Below are 19,818 nucleotides of genomic sequence, written 5' to 3' on the forward strand. Positions count from 1 at the left end.
TCTGAAAAGGCTATGTGAGGTAGCTGCAGAAAACAGCAACAGAATCACAGGTTGTGTTTACAAAGCAGAGTCCATAGTACTCTTCTTGAGCCAGTACTCATCCGGAGTCATTTGCTTAAGCCAATGGAGAGGGTATGTTTAGAGGAAAAATAAGATGATGAGGTTTCTAGTAAGTGACAAGTGGTTGAAGGCATTATACGTGCCTGGAAGAGAAAAGAAAACTAATGGTAGTAAAACTAATAGTAATAATGACAATCACCACCACCACAGCAATAGCTAATACTTTATGTCTTAGCTGTACGTCTGGTATTGTGCTAGTCCCTTGTCTATGTTACATTGTTTAATCCTCTCAACAACCTTGTGAGTCAGGTACTGTTATTATCTCTACTTCCCCATTTAATAGATAAGAAAACAGACATGATAAGTGGCTTATTCAAGGCTATAGAGCTATTGCATAGTTATTATACAGCAAACGAGAAAACAATGTTTAAACTCAGGCATTCTTATTTAGAACAGGAATTTTAAGCCAACATGCTATTCTGCTTTCTAAGAGTTGGGGATAATAACATAGCTCACTAAAATATTTGAAGGACTATCTATGGAAAAGCGATCAGCCATTTGCTGTACATTTCTGCAAGGTAGTGCTATCCCAGGAAGTATAAAATACTGGGAGGAGACTTAGGCTAAGTGTTAAGGAATACAATTTAGGCTAAATGTTATGGAATGAAATGGATTGCAGCATTTATTTCTCCATCCATTTGTCAAGCAGAGGCTTAATGGCCACCCCTTAGGGTTTCCCTTCATGCTAAGAGGTGCCCTAGGTGAACCCAATGGCTCCTTCGAGATTCTAGTTTCATTAGAATCATCTTTGGCCAAATATATTAACTAGGACTCATGACCTCAAGCAGCAGGAACCCAACTAATTACAGCTACACTGTGTAAGCTTTCTTGGAAGGGCAGGGATGCTGCAGATACTGTCGTAATGGAACTAGGAACGTGGAATCTGTAGGACCCTCTCTCCAAGTCTTGCCTCCACTTGGTTTTGTTGACTTTCTTAGCATAAACCAACTTTCATCCTATATCAGAAAACACTGTCACTGGAGGCTCCTGCCTTTTCCCCCACAATGGGATAGTTTTTGTCACTGCAGATGGACTGCCTCTTTGGTATCAAGGCAAAACAAAACAAAACAAAACAATAACAAATCTTCACAGGCAAGGTAAAGATTGACCCAGTTTAAGAGTCTGCACCCTCTATACCACCATCATATGGGGCCAGGGGAATGGCAGGTCTCAGAGGAACAATCTGGATGGACTAGAAAAGATACTAAGCAATAGGATCCCTTGCCCCAAGGCAGGATTACAGGAAGCTGGCACTCAAAATGCATTAAGGACACGACAGGTTTAAAGTCTTTTTGATGTAACCGTACACAAACTATGAACATAAATTTCAGGACTCAGGAATCTTCCATGTTTATAACAACAATCTTTTTTTTTTTTTTTGAGACACAGTCTTGCTCTGTCGCCCAGGCTGGAGTGCAGTAGCGTGATCTCAGATCACTGCAACCTCAGCCTCCAGGGTTCAAGTGATTCTCGTGCCTTAGCCTCCCACAGGTGCCTGGCTAATTTTTGCATTTTTGGTAGAGATGGGGTTTCTCATGTTTCCAGGCTGGTCTCAAACTCCTGGCCTCAAGTGATCTGCACGGCTCGGCCTCCCAAAGTGCTGAGATTACAGGTGTGAGCCACTGTGCTTGGCCGACAATAATCTATCTGAGAATATTTGAGAGGGACATTCACTGTTAATGCTGGATATCTGGCACCTATAATGTGCTCGGCATTGAGCTAGGTGCTGTGCTGGGTATGGAATTGCTGGCTTTGATTCCTATGTTCAAAGGCTTAACCATTTAATGGGATTAAGGACTAAGTAGCATTCTGAGAACCATTTCAAATATAATGAAAGATTAGACCTTATCAATTATGTCATTTAGAAATAGATTTCACATTAAGTTTAAATCAAAACTATCTTCCCAATAAAACTCTCAATGCTTTAGAAATAGCCCAAATGCAGGAATCTATAGATGCATTCATTCAACTCATTCACATCCTATGTGCTCATCACTGTTTTAGACACTATAAGATAATACAAATGGTAATGATTCCCTTTTCTCCACTTTCTTGCCTGTTGTTCTCTCCGCCTGACATAGTCTTCATCTCACTCTTGCTTCCCATTGCCATCATCTCCTTCTGTTTAACTCCTGTTCATTTTTTTAGATATAAGCTTTCCCTAAATGTCTAAACTGGGTTGAAACACTTTGCTTTGTACTCCTGTAGCATTCTGGGGGCTTCACTTTAGGAGTTATCACACTTGGAATTGTTTACCCAATGTGTCTTCTTTAGAAGAATGAAAGCCCCATGAGGACAGGGCTAATGTTTGTTTTGTTCACTACTATGCCTGAAATAGTGCCTCAAAAAAAAGCTAGGACTAAATAAACCTTCACTGGACAGATATTTATTGAACATCTATGTGTCAAACAGTTTTTGATACTGAAGATATGGTCTCTGCCCTGAAGGAGCTTACATTTTAGTTAAAGTGTTGATTTAATGATAGATGAGAATCTACCTCAAACTCCACATTTTCCAGGTGAGGAAATGAATGCCCTGGAGAATAAGTGACCTGAGTAAGGGCATATGGAAGATGTGAGTGGCACGGATTTGTTGTTTGTTCACTTAAAAAATTTCTCTTTTGCAAAGTATTTCTCAATACACATTTCACAATCCAGAGGTGGGTTGTACAAACTCCCGTTTCTTCAGTGCATAAATGCCCACAGAACACTGAGGGCATCACGAGCTGAGGGAGTTGAGACAAACACGTTGAGCACATGATTTTTACATGCACAGAATGACAAGGGTTACATCAGTAGTCGGCAGACAGCTTTGGTGATCTGTTGCCTAATTCTATCATATCCACTACAAGAATATCATATCCTTTACTGTTGTCTATAGAGCCTCGGCATCTGGGGTCCCTGGAAAAGTGAAGGTGTTGGCGTCAATGGCAGCCGTGTTGTTAGGGTTTTGTCAGGAGCTGCCAAAAGAGCTCATTCGTGAGCTGGGAGTGGCAAGAAGGGACTCATATGTATTATTACTGAGAAAAGTAGAAGAGATTTTCAGGAGAGGGCACATGAGAAAGGGAAGGGAATTTTTGTAACAGGAATGTATGAACAAAAGCAATTCACTAGAGTGAGGGTATATATGGGATAAAGGAAAAAAAATACGGGATAGGTATGGGGAAATGGACTGGAGTTGAGTCTTTGGAAATGGAGGAAATGGTTGTTTCCAAGAATGGAAAGACAGCTAGACTTAGATTTCAGTTAGATTACTAAATAAATGTGAATTCAAACTAGCTCTTAAATTTCAGACCTGAAGCAGACTCCCATGAGAACTCCACAGGCGTTCCTTCTCCCAGTTGAGGAACTGCCCCAGAAGGATATGGAGAAATCCTGTCACCCATTCATATCCACACATAGAAGCCAGTCTCTGGACAGGTTGTTATATGTCAGGTTACCACATGTCTCCCTACCCCAAAAACACACCCTCCACCCCCCACAAAGCAAAACTGAAACTTTAGCAGAAACACATATGCATAAAGCCAGCTATGCCTTCGCCATCTTCACCCAGGGGCTAGCAGAGCCTGTGCTTGAGTATTTGTGACTCTGCTGTCAGTGAAGGCCATGACTAACTTAAAAATTTCACTCATAAAATCTGTGAGTTGCTGAGTCATTTAATCAGAAAGCAACTCAATCCAAAATAACAACCTTTTAAAATACAGCAACTTTTAATAGTGTGAGCAGAAATCTTTTGGCATTTTGAAGAAGTGCTCTACTGAGGGCTATTGCTAAGACCAGCAGTCTACTTATGTTATTGAGAAGTAGGAGACGGTGATTTCATTCTTTAAATGATACATGAGTTCAGGGAACGAGCTGTAGCAGGCTCAGGGCTATGTGGGGAGAAAAGTCAGAGAAAGCACTGCAGATGTCTGTAAAGAAAATGTTTTATTTAAAGTGTTAAATACCATCACCAGAATGAATTTGATTTACATTAGTTGGTGTTCATTACAGGACTCATCTGCCCTTTTTTTCCAACTGGAATTCCCTTTACTTTTCAAACATACTATGTACAGGGCAACAACGGTCACTGGCATAGTGCTAGTTACATGACTAAACCACAAGTCGAGGTGCAGATGTGAAAATTAAAAAAAAAAAAAACACCAACTTTTAAATAAATACTACATAATGACAAGTATGTACAAATATTCCATACAGTCATGTCCTTCTTATTAAAATTAGAAACAATTTGTATAGGAATATGCACAAAAGATTATGTGACTGCATCTTAGTATCAGGAAAATCATAAACCTTTATTCTAAGGGATAGTATAGACACTCTAGGTCTATTAAATCAATTGTTGCTGGTACACAGGTGTCTAAATTATTTTAATAAAGTTTTATTCATTCTTTTAACAACTTTACCTGGGTCCATCAGAATGTCAAGACACAGTCTTGGTGTATTTCATATTGCACCACATAAAGAGAAGGCATTTTTAGTGATACTCATTTTAACTTTTGCACCGTATCAAGCATGATAGTTTTTAATGGTCAGCACTGAACTAAAAAAAAATTTGTGCATGGCCTTAATTTAAACAAATGAGATGTGGATTTCAAAAATTAAAGCAAAGAATTAAAATCAAGCTATAATAATGTTATCAAAATGTACATAAAGAACCATGGGTGGTTTATTACAATAACCAGTGACTTTTCCTCTAAATAGGGGAACTTAGGAGAAATTTGACCTTGCAGCACCACCCAATGGTAATAACTGTCTGTAAAACCAAAGGCAGGGGTTTTGACTTTAGGAGATTTTCACATAGACTTTTGGTGATGGCATCAAATAACTATTAATAGGCATACTGACTTTCTTTGAGTCACCAAAAAATTGGAGCTTTAAAATTGTTGCAGATTTATGTTTGCTATATTTCTTTAGAAATATAATTTGTGAAAAGTTGAATTTTACTACAGAAAAATGAATGAATAAACAGCCCTGTGTTTCAGGGCTCCCAATTTTTAGCAGTGTTTCTATTCACATAGTAAATGGAAACTGACTAAAGAAATTGCTTTAACTGATTAAAAAACAAACAAAACCTAAGACCTTCTACAAATAATACTTTAATCCCTGTATGAATAATGCTGGTGCTAAAAACAAATTTATTGGACATCACAATGGCAACATGATTTTAGAATTTTCCTGTAAACTGAATTTTAAAGGTGAAAAAAAAAAACCATGCACTGTACAATAAATTGCAAAAGTTCAAATATCTTCTTTTTCAAATACATGCTGACTTACTTTAATGTACTCCCAAGTCATGTTGCAAAATCCTTTTCAACATGCTTGAAATAAAGAAAGCTCTTAAAATTATTTTTCCCTTGAGAAATTCGCAAATTCAGAGACATCTACAGCTCTGAATTAAACATGGGGTATAAGAGAGGATCAGATCAAAACTTGTAATTTTTTAGTATAAGGTTCACTCTGGCAGGGAGAAAGAAAAGATTAAAAGAGGGAGAAGAGGAAAAGTGAGAGGAGAAAGATGTGAAAAATTTGCACATATTGAACTTCATAAGATTTGTATGTTTAAGATGGAGATAAATTGAATATATTATACTTATTTGTCACATAAAGAGAATTTTAAATATCTTCTAGAAAGTATTTCCATTTGTAATGTCTGCCAAAACACAGACTATGATTAAAGAATAAACATGGTGTATCTTTGTATCACCCTGTTGCATTCTCTCTCCTTTTTAAAACCATGCACTAGTGAAATTTATTTTTAAAAATAATATAAACTGTTGAAAATGGCTGATTTTTATTTTTATGTTTTGCAAGTTGCAGCCCCAAGAAAATAATTTAAGTATTCAGCTAATCTGTGTCCATGCAAAAAAAGTTTCTTTAATTTCATTCAGTACAGTGTAGCCACAGAATTTTGCTTTTCAGAGTCCAACACATCTTGGCATTAGTAAAGGACGTGCCTGTGGAGCTACAGAGTCTGTCACTCTTCCTGCTGGACAGACTGCTCTGATCCCCGGCCAGAGGAGGGCTGATGATTGTTCCTGACCACTTCTTTGGTCTCCTACTTTTCACTTGATGCTTCCTAGGATTTTACTCCTTGACCTGTAACACGGCTTCATGGCTGTATAGCTCCATTTCTGTGGCATATCAGGGCTTTGGGGTTAGATAAATGAAGAAAAAGGAACGATAAAAATATAAAGGTGCCATTGAAAAGGGCTTCTGTTGCATGAAACTGACTGATTCTTTGAGATTAATCCATGGCTTAAGATTGGACCAGAACTCGAATGTCATTTAATTCCAAACCTGATAGTTCTTCACAGCTCTGCTCTTTCACCTGAGGGCCTTCTTTAGGGCACAATGTGTGCAACTTCCTCTGAGAACACAGGATCACTTTGTATCCCTAGAAACAGGCTCAGAAGACACAACATTAAGCATGCAGTGTTACCAGGGTTTGCAACCTGTGATTTGTTTTTTTTTGTTTTTTTTTTGTTTTTGTAACGCTGGTTGCTGTGACAACAGTTTTACAGCTGCTATGAACGAGAGTAAGAAGGTCCAGTTGAACTTTCCAGAGATGATTGGGAAGCTCTTCTTGTCAAAGGGGCCAAGGTTGGATCTACTAGGGAGGAAGGAGGGAAAAGTTTGAACCATCCGATCACCATATTGGATAGCTCTAGTTCATCTAAAAGTATCTGGGCCACTCCCATAAAAGATTTGTGATCCATGCGGCCATAGTCTCCCCAAACGATGATCTGTTGGCAAAATAAAAAGTAGAGTGATGTCAGTGTAACTGTGTAAATAGAAAAAGTTGTAAAATATATTAAAATACTAAAGTACATTCACTTAATTTTCTGACATCAAATATCAAGTTAAAATCTGTATAATGAAATAGTTGTCTTTAACTAGTGGAATCTAAAGGTACATTGGGGAAATTATACTGAAGCATTAAGGTCGTAAGAAATCCAGAGAGAGTGGAATTTATGTGTGGTGGAGATTTGCATGTCTATAAATCACTTTAAAGAAAATGACAACGTATATTGCTTTACAGCACTGGTCACCGCTTTGAAAAGTTTCCAAAGAATTTCAGTTGTGAGGAACATAAAAGAATACAACAGAAAAGATTTGGGGTATAACGTCTGACTCCATGAAAAATACTTTCTTAGGTAAGGGATAAACAATTAGGTAGATACCTGTAAAACTTTTCCTTGTGGACTCTCTTCGAAAGATAATAGCTGCTGGTAAAGGGGTTCCAGCGTTTTTCTTGCCACTTTTGTTTTCTTCTTGGCTATGCAGACTCCGTTATCTAACAGATACACCTTTACATATGGTGCTTGGGAAAGAAAAGATAGAGGAGAATAAGCGATAAACTATGGACATGAAATGGCCAACTCACAGTGACATTTACCACAGTTTAATCTTTGGCTGAAAGAGCTAGCAATCATGCCACTGGCCTAGCCGCATTCTGTCAAAATCACTAGATAAACAGTGGATAACTGTGTCTTTCAGAGAGTTTTAGGGGATGTTAACATAGCCCCTGAGTTTATTATTATTATTTTCATCAACTGGTTATACAGGTTTACACACTGCATTAAATAAAGTGAAATGCTTCCAGTCCTGAGAGATGTCCTACTCAGTCTTTAATTTATCAATACTTAAATCTATTTAACATGCTTGAAGCTATATTGTTTCATTCACTCATCCCCACAAATAGTGATTATCACTCAAAAGTACTTATTTATTGGTGGTGGTGTGGGTATAACAGTAGTGGAATTTCATGTGATATTGATCAAATTAGCTAAGAGGCAACTAATTAGAAAATCTATGGCTTAAAATTTATCCAACAGACACTTCTTAAAAACCACTTTTTATGCATGTACAAATCATGATATTCTTTATAGCAGAATGAGTTGACTAGCTCTAAGATATATAAACACAACTGTCTTAATCACCAGTGCAAGGTTATACAATAGATTATATAATTAAAACTTTCTGCAAGGATAGAAAAGTTGAGTCAAAGTTACAAGTCAATCAGTAGAGATGCTGAAGCTAGAAATAGAAAAGTTAGGAGTCAAAATTACAAGTCAATCAGTAGAGATGCTGAGGCTAGAAATCAAGTTTCAGAATCCTCAGGAATTGTTTTATCCATCTTATCAAACAATCTCTACACAATGTATTTGGAGCACTGTGGCACCTTCCATGGCTTCAAGCGCCTTAGATTATAATGACATTTCAGTATGAAATATGTAGCATAAGAAGTTATAATAGTGCCTTTCTTTCCTCAGATTATAGGAAGTAAAAGTCTTATAATTAGAATATCCAGCATACATAGCTTATGCTACTTTTGGAGCCTGTATCTATTTTTATTCTAATTCCAGAGCCTTACGGATTCCTGAGGAGAATTTTGAAGCTCTAGAGAAACTGAAGAATAACACAAAAGACTAGCTAATAAGAAAAAAGAACTCCTTGTGTACATGGTGTGACAAAATGAATTTTCTAAGTGGGATGGTTTTTATTTTGCAGTGGTTTCTAGTATGTATGTACTTATTTAACAACTTACATTATCCCCACCGGATCATCCTCATTGAACACTCATTCAGGATAAACATACAAATGACTCCAGCCCCAAACCAGTCATAATGGACTATCCATTAATAACCTTGATTAACTAAATCAAAGGTCTAAACCAATCAAAAGATCTCTAAGTTGAAACAATATGGATTATGGACAATAATAGAAAACTCTCTTTTGTTTTTACCTGGCAGTGTCTTGGAACCTGGTTTTACAACAAGGCCACGGGCCCGGATGATTTCTACCTCCAACTGTCCCTTTTTGTCCATCATTCCTACCTGAATGTCACCTAATGGAAGGAGGAAGAAACAAATATGCTTTAATATACAAATGCACTAAGGAAAATACTTGAGTCAAAGACCTTGGTTTAACATCATTTCATCATTTCCCATATATTTTCTTAAATTCAAATATACTTAAAATTCTATCAATAATATCTTCCTTTAAAAAGCATTAAAATTAAAAGAGAAATAATGGTTAAATATTTTTTATTGCTAAAATCTAAGGTCTTGATTCCTGTTGATAATATTGTTACAGATTCTATTGGGCTGAGCCCAGTGGCTCATGCCTGTAATCCCAGCACTTTGGGAGGTGGAGGCAGGAGGATTGCTTGAGGCCAGGAGTTTGAGACCAGCTTGGTCAGCACAGTGAGGTCCTGTCTCTACAAAAAAAAACAGTCAAAATATTTGCTGGGTATGGTGGCGTGTGCCTGTAGTCCCAGCTACTTGGGAAGATGAGGTGGGAGGATTTCTTGAGCCAAGGTGGTCAAGGCTGCAGTGAACCATAATCATGCCACTGCACTTCAGCCTGGGCAACAGAGTGAAACTCTGTCAAAAAAAAAAAAAAAAAAAAAAAAAAAAAAAGAGGGAGAGAGAGAGAGAAAGAGAGAGAGAGAGAGAGAGAGAGAGAGAGAGAGAAGATTCTATCAAATTTAGAGAATTTCATTTTCAATAATCTAAAACAAAATAGTGAAATCATGTGGCAGAAATCCTTACCCATTGCAGGTGTTGCCAGAGTCTGGCGTCCCACCAGCTGAGCAGGGCCAAGGCCATCCAGGAAATCGCTGAATTGGCTATCAGAGGCCAAGCGAACACCAGGGAAAATCAGACTGAAAGCAAAATAACATATGAGATTAAATCCCCAATCCCTATTTATTTTCAAGGAAGCTTGGTTTCATCCTAGCCTCGTTATTGTGGCAAAACTAGTCCTATTATTTTGCCACTTATGTTTACTGGATCCAAACACCCCGCTCCACCTCCCAGGGCTCTTCCTTCATACTCTCAGCAGCCCACGTATGACACCAGAAGCACCTGTCACACTGCACTGCAGGCTTCTGCTGGTGAGCCTTTCTCTTCCTTGGTCGCAAGGGCAGACTGTGATTTCTATGAGTAACACTCAGCACATATTGAGCACTTACTCCATCACAGGCTTTATCATATTTAATCTTCTTAGCTGCACTATGATACGTTCTATTATTTCTCCTATTTCATACATGAAGAAATGTTTCTGGATCATTCCCATCTGCATACAAATATGCTGTTATTTCTTCCACCATATAAAAAAATCCCTTTCCTGACCCCATTTCCCTCTCCAGTTACTACCCCATTTCTCTCCTTGAAATAATTGTCTCTATGTGCTGTCTTCCATTTCTTTCCTCTCATTCGCTCTTGAAAGTCTAATCATGTTTTCATTGTTGCCACTCCACTAAAACTCTCTGATCATTTGACACAACTGACCTTGCCCCTTCCTCCTTGAAGCACTGTCTCCCACTGCTTTCTGCACACTCTAGTCTCCTGGTTTCCCTTTTTTCCCTTCTGCCATTCAGCCTTAACCTCCTGTGCTTGTTCTGCCACTAAACACTGGAGCTCGATCCTTTGACCTCTTATCTTTTTTCTATGTCTGAATTCCCTTGATAATCTCATCCAGTCTCATGGTTTTAAATGCCATCTATGCTGCTATTGCCTAGATTGACATCTCCAGCCTGGATCTCTCCCTTGGGCCACAGACCTATGTTCCAACTGCTTAGTCTACACATCTGCTTGGATATGTAATAGGCACCTGAAAGTCAAATTGTTTAAAACGGACTCTCCCCATGCTCTTGTTCCCGCACTGCAAACACACAAACAAAAAATCCAAACTCTGGTCCTGTCAAAAGATTCCCATCTTGATAAATGGTAACTTCATTCTTCATTCTTCCAACTGCTCAACCTTGGAGCCATCTGTCTTCCTTCCTCTCTGTCATGGACTGAATGATGTCACCCCAAATTTCTTATGTTGAAGCCCTAACCCTTAATATGTTTGTATTTGGCCATAAGACCTTTAAAGAGAGAAGGTTAAATGAGGCCATTAGCATGCAGCCCTAATCCAATATGACCCATGTCCTTGTAAGAAGAGGAAGAGACACCAGGAGTAGGTACGCACAGAGAAAAAGCTGTGAGAAAATATCACAAGAAGGTGGCCATCTGCAAGCCAAGGAGAAAAGCCTCAGGAGAACTCAAACCTGCGGACACCTTAATCTTGGACTTCTAGCCTACTGATCTGTGAGAAAATAAATTCCTGTTGTTTAAGCCACCCAGCCTGCGTATTTTATTATGGCAGCCTTGGCAAACAAATATACTATCTTTTCTCTCATTACCCACATCAAATGTACCAATAAATCTTACTTGTTCTACTGTCAAAACACATTCAGAATCTGACCTCACTAATGCTACACTCTGGTCCAAGCCACCATTCCCTAGCTTCCGTATTCCTGTAGGAGCCTTGTGAATGCTCTCCCTGTTGCTGCCCTTGCTGTCCTGGCCCCTTGCCCGCTCAGCATTCAGACTGATCTGCCAAAAACAGAAGTCAGATCCTGTCACTCCTCTGCTCAAAACCATCCAACATCTTCTCACCCCACTCAGTAAGAGCAGAGTCCTTACAATACATAAAGTCTATATAAGCTGTCCTCACCCCTGCCACATGCCCTAATTCCTCGTCCGTTACTGCTCTCACCCTTCCTCCCCAGTGCTGCCCTCCTCACTGCTGACACTAGGCCAGCTCCTGCCTCAGGGCTTCTGAAGCAATCTTCATCCTAGAATGTTCTTCCTTCAGATATCCCTCTGCTCACTAAATTCCTTCAGATCTTCATTCGAATATCTCCTTTCCCCTTTCCCCATCTATCCTGTGTCACATCTTACCTCCAACCTCTTGATCATCTTTCTTCCTTGCTGTATTTTTCTCCTTAGCACGTATGCTATCTAATCTACTATATATTTTACTAGTTTTTCTTTTATGTACATTTTAACAATTTTTCTTGTTGTTTGTCTTCTCTATTAGAGTGTAAATGTGAGGAGAGTATTTTATTTTATGGGGAGTGGTGTCTGCTTTGTTCACTGCTGTATCTCTAGCACCTAGAACCAAGCCTGGAATATTGTAAGTTCTACAGAAGGAAAGGAAAGGAAAGGGAAAAGGAAACAAAAGAAAAGAAAAGACTCAGTTGAGAGAACCAGGGCTATATGACTGCAAACCCCATGATCTTAGCCATGGAGATTTACTCCCTCCCCACTATGACTTATATCTCCAATGTACAGCACGGTGACTGGCCCACTGGAGGATATGGTAATATTTGTTGAATGAATTTATGGGTATTCATCCTCTTTTTCCAATAAGACTATAAACATCTGGAGCAAGGGCTATAGTGTAAACATTTTTATGTCCCTAACAGTACCTAACGTAGTTCTTTGCAATGATTAGTGCTCAGTGCACGTTTACTTTTCAGTTGATTTTCCCTCTCTTTTTAGACTTCTTTAATGAATAGCGAATCTATTTCTCCCCCCGACCTCAACTCTCAAATATTCAGTTAATACAAATGTTTTAGTCTGTTTCTATAAGTATCCCGTATAAGCCTACTTACAAATGTATAGAAACCATTTATATCTCTTGTATTTATGTTATCATGCTAGACAAATTATCCTGAGACATACCATTCCTGCTGTGCCAACAGCTCCTATGGCCTCACATCTGTAAACCGGCCACACACAGGTTATCTAAACATCTAATACTTCCATGGTGATGACAGTGAGGCCAGTAAACCCCATTTTCCTTTATTAATGTCCTTTACAGCCCCACTTCCAGATCTTTAGTTGCTAAGTACTATTAATTTGTTGGTGACAGAACTACACAAGCTAAAAATGCTTTAAAAATATCTGAGACAGTTGATTCAAAGGAAAGCTACATGATAACCATGTAAAAGGCTCCCCAACTTTTTTGGTGGCATTTCTTTTTGGCTGTTATATTTAATATAATTAAATAATTATAGTTGTGTGTTACAACATGGAACTAAGTATACACCAGCATTCCATATTTTTTAGCAATCATTCTCAGGATAGAGATTCTTAAAACTAGCATTGTTCACATGGTATGGCATGCATGCTTATTATTTTTGGGCTTTTATATATTATTTCAAGCTAGGGCAAAATACTGTATTTGCATTGCATTGTAAGAGTTACATTTTAGCAACTTGCCATTAAGGCAAAACACTTTATTCTTAAATCTATTTCACTTGATATAAAAAGCCAGATACGTCACATTGCTCAGTGGCAGGTGAGCAAAGTTCTCTTCACAGGAAATTAACCAGTGAAAATTCAAGTGGTTCTGAAGAGCATGAGAGTTAGAAAGTCTCTGTGGAAGCACAGAGAGTGAGACAGGTGAGGCGCGGAGGAGACACACATCATATGCAGCCTCACTCACTTTCCTTCTGAGCTGTAGCTGTTCATGCTGCCGTCTGTAGACTCTCGGCTTGCTTGTCGAGTCATCCAGTTCCTCATCTCCACGGCCAGGCCTGTTTCTGTACTTCTTTGGACAGTGCTCCTTAGTTTTTTACCTCCTGCTTCTGCAGAGATAGAAACAAAAAGTGTAACAGCTTTGTCATCACTATCTGGTAAGAAATATCAGCCAAGGCTCTCAGATCATCAGATGCAAAGAACTGTGTAAATACAAAGTGCTCTTTTTAAGGAGACAGAAAGAAAAGGTATTTAAAACAATTTTAAACAATGTCATGTTGAGTGGGATGAAGATTTTCTAAAAAATCTGTAAGCACAAAACACCATTGTTTTATTTCCATTTAAAACAGTGTTCAAATTGTTAATGTAACAAAAAGATTCAACATAAGGAAAACAAAAAAGCTTTATTTTCATTGTAATACTTAAATGCAGGTTAATTTATGCCTATCTTTTGTTTTCATTGTAATATTTAAATGCCAGATTAATTTCTGCCCACCATATTTTCCCCTTTCTTTTAATCATAGTAAAAGAACCAGGCCTTCACACAATTTACAAAGAAACAGATGGTGAGTAATCCTCAAATTCCAGTCTTAACTTTTACAGGAAAGTCTGTTTTTGTAGGGTGATAGATATTAGAAGGAAAAAGAATCTACACAAAGGAGAGAGCCTAGTTTGCCAACAGTTTCACATCTCTTGGTAACTTTCAGAAAGATACTCCAAGGGGAATGCAAAAACCCACCTAAATAATGTGAAAAGAGATTTTTAATTTTTGTTCATGGACAGTCACGTCCTCAAGGATCTTTAATAGTTTGGTGATATGATTTACTAATAGAAACCAATTAGAAGAGCAAACAGGAAACTGAGTCAAGTACTACAGATGTGACACAGATAGGAAGTACTATCTGGAGAGGTCAGGGAAGAAGGTGTGTCATAGAGGGTGTGGGATTTGAGCTGGGCATGAAAAATAGGTAGATTGGGACTTAACGAGAGGTGAGAAGAGAGCTTCGTAAGCAAGGGAAACGGCATGGGCAAAGGTGCAAAGATAAGGATAGCCATGTGCATTTAAGGGAGGTGCAATGACCAAAGCACATGTAAAGTAATGGGGGAGTGGGTTCCACAAAAAATTGAGCCCAAATTACAAAAGCTATGAGTGTTGAGATGTGAAGTTGAGAGGCTACCAAAGCTTGAGCAAGAGGGTGATAGTACAAATGATTTGTACTCGATTACTTCTTGTCAGGCTTAAATATTTATCCACACTGTGAATATTGATAGCTTTTTGGGATATGACCATACAGTTAGCTCTTTTAGTGCCTGGTATTAATAACTTTTTTTTTTTTTTTTTTGAGACAGAGTCTTGCACTGTTGCCCAGGCTGAAATGCAGTGGCGTGATCTCTGCTCACTGCAACCTCTGTCTCCCGGGTTCAAGTGATTCTCCTGCCTCAGCCTCCTGAGTAGCTGGGATTACAGATGCCCATCATCATGACCTTCTAATTTTTTGTATTTTTAGTACAGATGGGGTTTCACTACGTTGGCCAGGCTGGTCTTGAACTCCTGACCTTGTGATCCGCCCGCCTCAGTCTCCCAAAGTGCTGGGATTACAGGCGTGAGCCACTGCACCCGGCAGTAAGTTATTTTTAGGTCTATAAATATTTGCTGATATTGCCAGTGATTTGTCGAAATCTCTTTTCACCAAGTCTCTTACAAGTAATTACCATTTTGAAATACTGCTTTAAATTTCATCCATTCTCTACTTCCAACATTAATGTACACCAAAATGCTTTAAAGAGTATATATGAAATACAAATTATGACTGATCTGTAACTCAGTTCCACAATCTAAGGCTGACATTTTAGATAACTGATGGTAAACATGTTGTACTGATATGAACTGTAACAAGATACAAAACATCCCCTACTAGTGAGGGAAAGATCTTCTTTACAGCATAATATTAGTAAATGTAAAAGGAATAAAATTTAAAAATTACCAATTTGCAACCTCCATTGGAATAAATGATATAAGCAAGGCTCATCAAGGGAGGCTAACACTATTAGATGAAAGGTTGTAGAAAGGATACTCATATGAGCCAAATATTTGTTCCATAAATTATTCTAATTGTTAAAGGAAAAAAAAGTACTTTAACACTGGGAGACCAGCTGCCACCATCTTAATCAAGTGATCAAACTTAGTAGCACTAAGAGGGGACAATAATATGCACCTCCGGATATAAGATACACAGTATCACTTGTCAAGCTGTTCTGGACAAAAACATGCAACCTGTTTTTAATCAGATCTTTGGAGCCAGCTTCAAATTTTCAAAAACAGGTGATAGAGTAACAAGATATATGATAGACACACATACACAAAACAATCAGAGAAATCCAGAACATGGACTACTGTTCAAGAGAGTTGACCTAGTCTCTTAAAACAAGTTAATATAATGAAAACAAACAAAGAAATAAGGTAAGGGAATTATTCTGGATTAAAATATATCAAAGAAATTTAACCATCAAATGCTATGAGTGTACTCGAACTTCTTGTTTGGGAAAGCAAAACAAGAAATTCTATATGCAAAACAGTATAAAAGTAAATTTGAATATGCATTTGACATTAGATATTAGAAAACTGTTATTTTTTAAGGTGAATAATGACATGTATTATAAAGAATTTTCTTATTAGGAGATACATGCTAAAGTATTTAGACCTGAAATGTTATATATTCTGCAATTTACTTTCAAATGGTGTAGGAAAAAACAAAAACAACCACCAAGCCCCCACCCCCACCCCAAAACTGCACATATATGTTTTAAAAAATGAGGGAGAATGTTAAGGAGAAATGAAAGAATGAGAATGCAGAGTACATCCTGATATTTATGAAGTTAATATTTATGATTTCATTTGAGCAGTCCTCAAATAACTATATCAAAAAGTAAGCTGGGCATGATGGTTCACACCTGTAATCCCAGCACTTTGGGAGGCTGAGGCAGGTGGATCACTTGAGACCAGCCTGACCAACATGGTGAAACTCTGTCTCTACTAAAAATACAAAAATTAGCTGGGTGTGGTGGCCCATACCTGTAATCCCAGCTACTTGGGAGGCTGAGACTGGAGAATCACTTGAACTCAGGAGGCAGAGTTTGCAGTGAGCTGAAATTGTACCATTGCATTCCAGCCTGGGTGACAGAGCAAGACTCTGTCTCAAAAACAAACACCCCAAGCAAGAAGTAATACAATTTTGTACAAGTGTGTCTCTCCATGTAGCTTTAATGTTCATTTCCTGTGAACAGTGCCCTTGTGAAAAAATTGCCATCAAGTGAGACATAAAACTTCAGTGAAATTTGAGCATGTGGAATGAGGATATGTACAAGAAACATATGACTTAGAAAGGAAATGAGATTCTGAAATATCTCAGAACACAGCCTCTGCAATGTCAAAGATCTACAGTTTTTAATTTAAGGTCTGACTCTATTACAGCGAAAGCGACTTGAAAATCTGCCATTATAGGGTTATGAGAACCAGCACCATTTGTCAAAGAATAATATGATCAGCATGTAATTCTTTTGTTTACAGATTGCTTCTTACATGTATCCCCTTCATAACGATGCTAAAAATCCCAATTTTACAGATATAGCATCTAAGGGCCCCAGAAGTTTACATAATTCCCTGAAGCAACATAGTAAGTGACAGAACCAGCATTTGTAGACAGTTCCCAGACTCCAAATTTTCTGCTATTCAGTACTTCATTGTCAGAATATAACTAAATGGGGAGCTTGTGCAGCTGTCTATGGAGATTATCCTGTGCTAATGCTGTAATTGCATATGGAAGGCCCTATTAGAAGCAGCTTAGTGGGGTGGGAAAAGCAGAGCACAGTGAAGGAGTCAGGTCCTGGGATCATCAAATTGCTTCTCTTTTAGTCTCCACTCTACCATTTACAAGGGGGGTGACAAGCAAGTTACATACCCGCTCTGTGACTCAGTTTCCTCAAACTGAAATGACAACAATAATAAGCCTATCTCATTAGGAATGAGGTAGGAATTTTTGTGAGTATCAAGGAAAACAATACATTTAAAGCACTTAGGATAGTGCCTGATGCATAGAAAAGCTTCAGTTAATTGTACTGTTATTATTACCAGAGAGGGAATTTGAAACTAAGTATTCTAGGCCTGACTCTACCACTAACTTGTGAGCTCTATCTATTATCCTCTCTGAGTCACATCCCCTCTCTGAGTCTCTGGCTCCTCATTTATGAAAAAGGGAGGGGGAGGAGGGCAGATGATTTCTGATATCTTTGAGTTCTAATGTCTATGAGTTTGTGTATTAATGCATAACCGAGACCATGACTAACACCATACATTGAGGAGATACGCTAGTCACTATCATCTGACATAATCAAATAAATCCAAAAATATACTGAACATTTATAGTAGCCCATTAATACATGTCTTTTTCAATGTTCCATTATCAAATACATTTATAGGCTTATTTTAAAATTAATTTTTCAGCACCACAAAATCTTTAGCTACATTCACAGTAAAACTAATTTAACTTGAATGTCATTCATTACCATGATTCACATTTAATGTTCCAAATGATTTGTCATGTTATTTAACTTAAAAACTGAATCTAGCCGGGCGCGGTGGCTCAAGCCTGTAATCCCAGCACTTTGGGAGGCCGAGATGGGCGGATCACAAGGTCAGAAGATCGAGACCAGCCTGGCTAATACGGTGAAACCCCGTCTCTACTAAAAAATACAAAAAACTAGCCGGGTGAGGTGGTGGGCGCCTGTAGTCCCAGCTACTCGGGAGGCTGAGGCAGGAGAATGGCGTAGACCCGGGAGGTGGAGCTTGCAGTGAGCTGAGATGCGGCCACTGCACTCCAGCCTGGGCGACAGAGCGAGACTCTGTCTCAAAAAAAAAAAACAAAAAACAAAAAACTGAATCTATATAATGGTGAAGGTCTATATAAAGAAAATGTGGTAGGGAGAACTCTAAGATGATACCCATGATTATGTTACTCTACATGTAAAAGGGATTTTGCAGATGTAATTAAGGTTACTAATCAGTCAACCTAAAGATAGGGTGATTATCTGAATGGGCCTAACTGAACCACACCAGCCCTTTCAAAGCAGAGTGCTTTCTCTGGCTGGTTCCAGAAGAGGAAATCAGAGAGATGTGAAACACAAGAAAATTCAATGTACCTCTGTCTGCCTGAAGAGGGAAGGGGCCACATGGAAAAGATGTGAGAGCAGCCTTTAGCTGCTGAGAGTGATGCCTGGCTGACAGCAAGAAAAGAGGGACTTCAGGCCTGCAACTGTAAGGAATTGGGTTCTGTCCACCACCCTTGAAAGCTGATTTTCTCCCCTAGAACCTCCAGACAAGAACTCAGCCCAGGCAACATCTTCATTTCAGCCATGTGATGCTCTAGAAAGAAAACCCAGCCAATCGTGCCAGACTTGTGACCTACAGAACTGTGAATTAATAAATGGGTGTTGTTTTCAGTTGTTAAATGTGATAATTGTTACACTGTAATATAAAACTAATACAGTAAGTTCTGAGTCCTTTGTAGATAAGTTTTTTAAATGAGGAGACTTATTAAAATATCGTATTATGACTTAGGGGTGGACCATCAAAACTGTAAAAACTTAGCCATTATTTAAAAAAGTGTACATTTTATTTTTTTATTATTTTTTTTTTTGAGACGGAGTCTTGCTCTGTCCCCCTGGCTGGAATGCAGTGGCACTATCTCGGCTCACTGCAAGCTCCGCCTCCCGGGATCATGCCATTCTCCTGCCTCAGCCTCCCGAGTAGCTGGGACTACAGGCGCCCGCCACCGCGCCCGGCTAATTTTTTTGTATTTTTAGTAGAGACGGGGTTTCACCATGTTAGCCAGGATGGTCTCGATCTCCTGACCTTGTGATCCGCCCGCCTCGGCCTCCCAAAGTGCTGGGATTACAAGCGTGAGCCACCGCTCCCGGCCAAAAGTGTACATTTTAAAAAGTATACACATACATATAAATATACACATGCATACATAAACATATATGTATAATGTGTGTATGTGTGTGTGCACTGAAACATCAAAAAATACTCAGGTAAGGCCCAGATGGTGTTGTTGTTGAGGCCTTAAATCACTCATTTTGGTATTAGGTATTTTAAGCCAAAGTACATTTGGAGAAGATGCCTGCAGGTAAAAATCAAATTCTTGAACTGCAAAATATCACAGGCAGAAAGCAGAACACAGGAGGTGTCCTTGTTATTCTGCTCTGCTTAGTCTGATGACTCATTTACCTGGCACCCTCAGTAAAGCCATTTGATTAAACAAAAGACCAAAGGGTCAGTTTCCCCTAATAATATCTGGAAACCAGAAAACCTTTTGAGTTAC

At 38.6% G+C, this 19,818-nt stretch overlaps 1 protein-coding gene across 50 annotated transcripts in view; it reads right to left on the bottom strand.

Annotated features, from left to right (window-relative positions):
- Positions 1-4,029: 4,029 nt before the first annotated feature.
- Positions 4,030-19,818, bottom strand: part of LOC105476014 (regulating synaptic membrane exocytosis 2) — a 763,868-nt gene continuing 748,079 nt past the window's right edge. For all 50 annotated transcript variants that reach the window (XM_024791003.2, XM_011731614.3, XM_024790996.2 and 47 more), the window contains 5 exons: positions 13,407-13,548; positions 9,674-9,786; positions 8,866-8,967; positions 7,301-7,440; positions 4,030-6,862 (listed from right to left, as the gene is read on the bottom strand). In XM_024791003.2, coding sequence (XP_024646771.1) covers positions 6,644-6,862; positions 7,301-7,440; positions 8,866-8,967; positions 9,674-9,786; positions 13,407-13,548 — 716 coding nt within the window. In that variant the 3' untranslated portion in view covers positions 4,030-6,643. The remainder of the gene's footprint in view (positions 6,863-7,300; positions 7,441-8,865; positions 8,968-9,673; positions 9,787-13,406; positions 13,549-19,818) is intronic.

This window comes from Macaca nemestrina, chromosome 8 (assembly GCF_043159975.1).
Source record: "Macaca nemestrina isolate mMacNem1 chromosome 8, mMacNem.hap1, whole genome shotgun sequence".
Classification (NCBI taxonomy): Eukaryota; Metazoa; Chordata; class Mammalia; order Primates; family Cercopithecidae; genus Macaca; species Macaca nemestrina.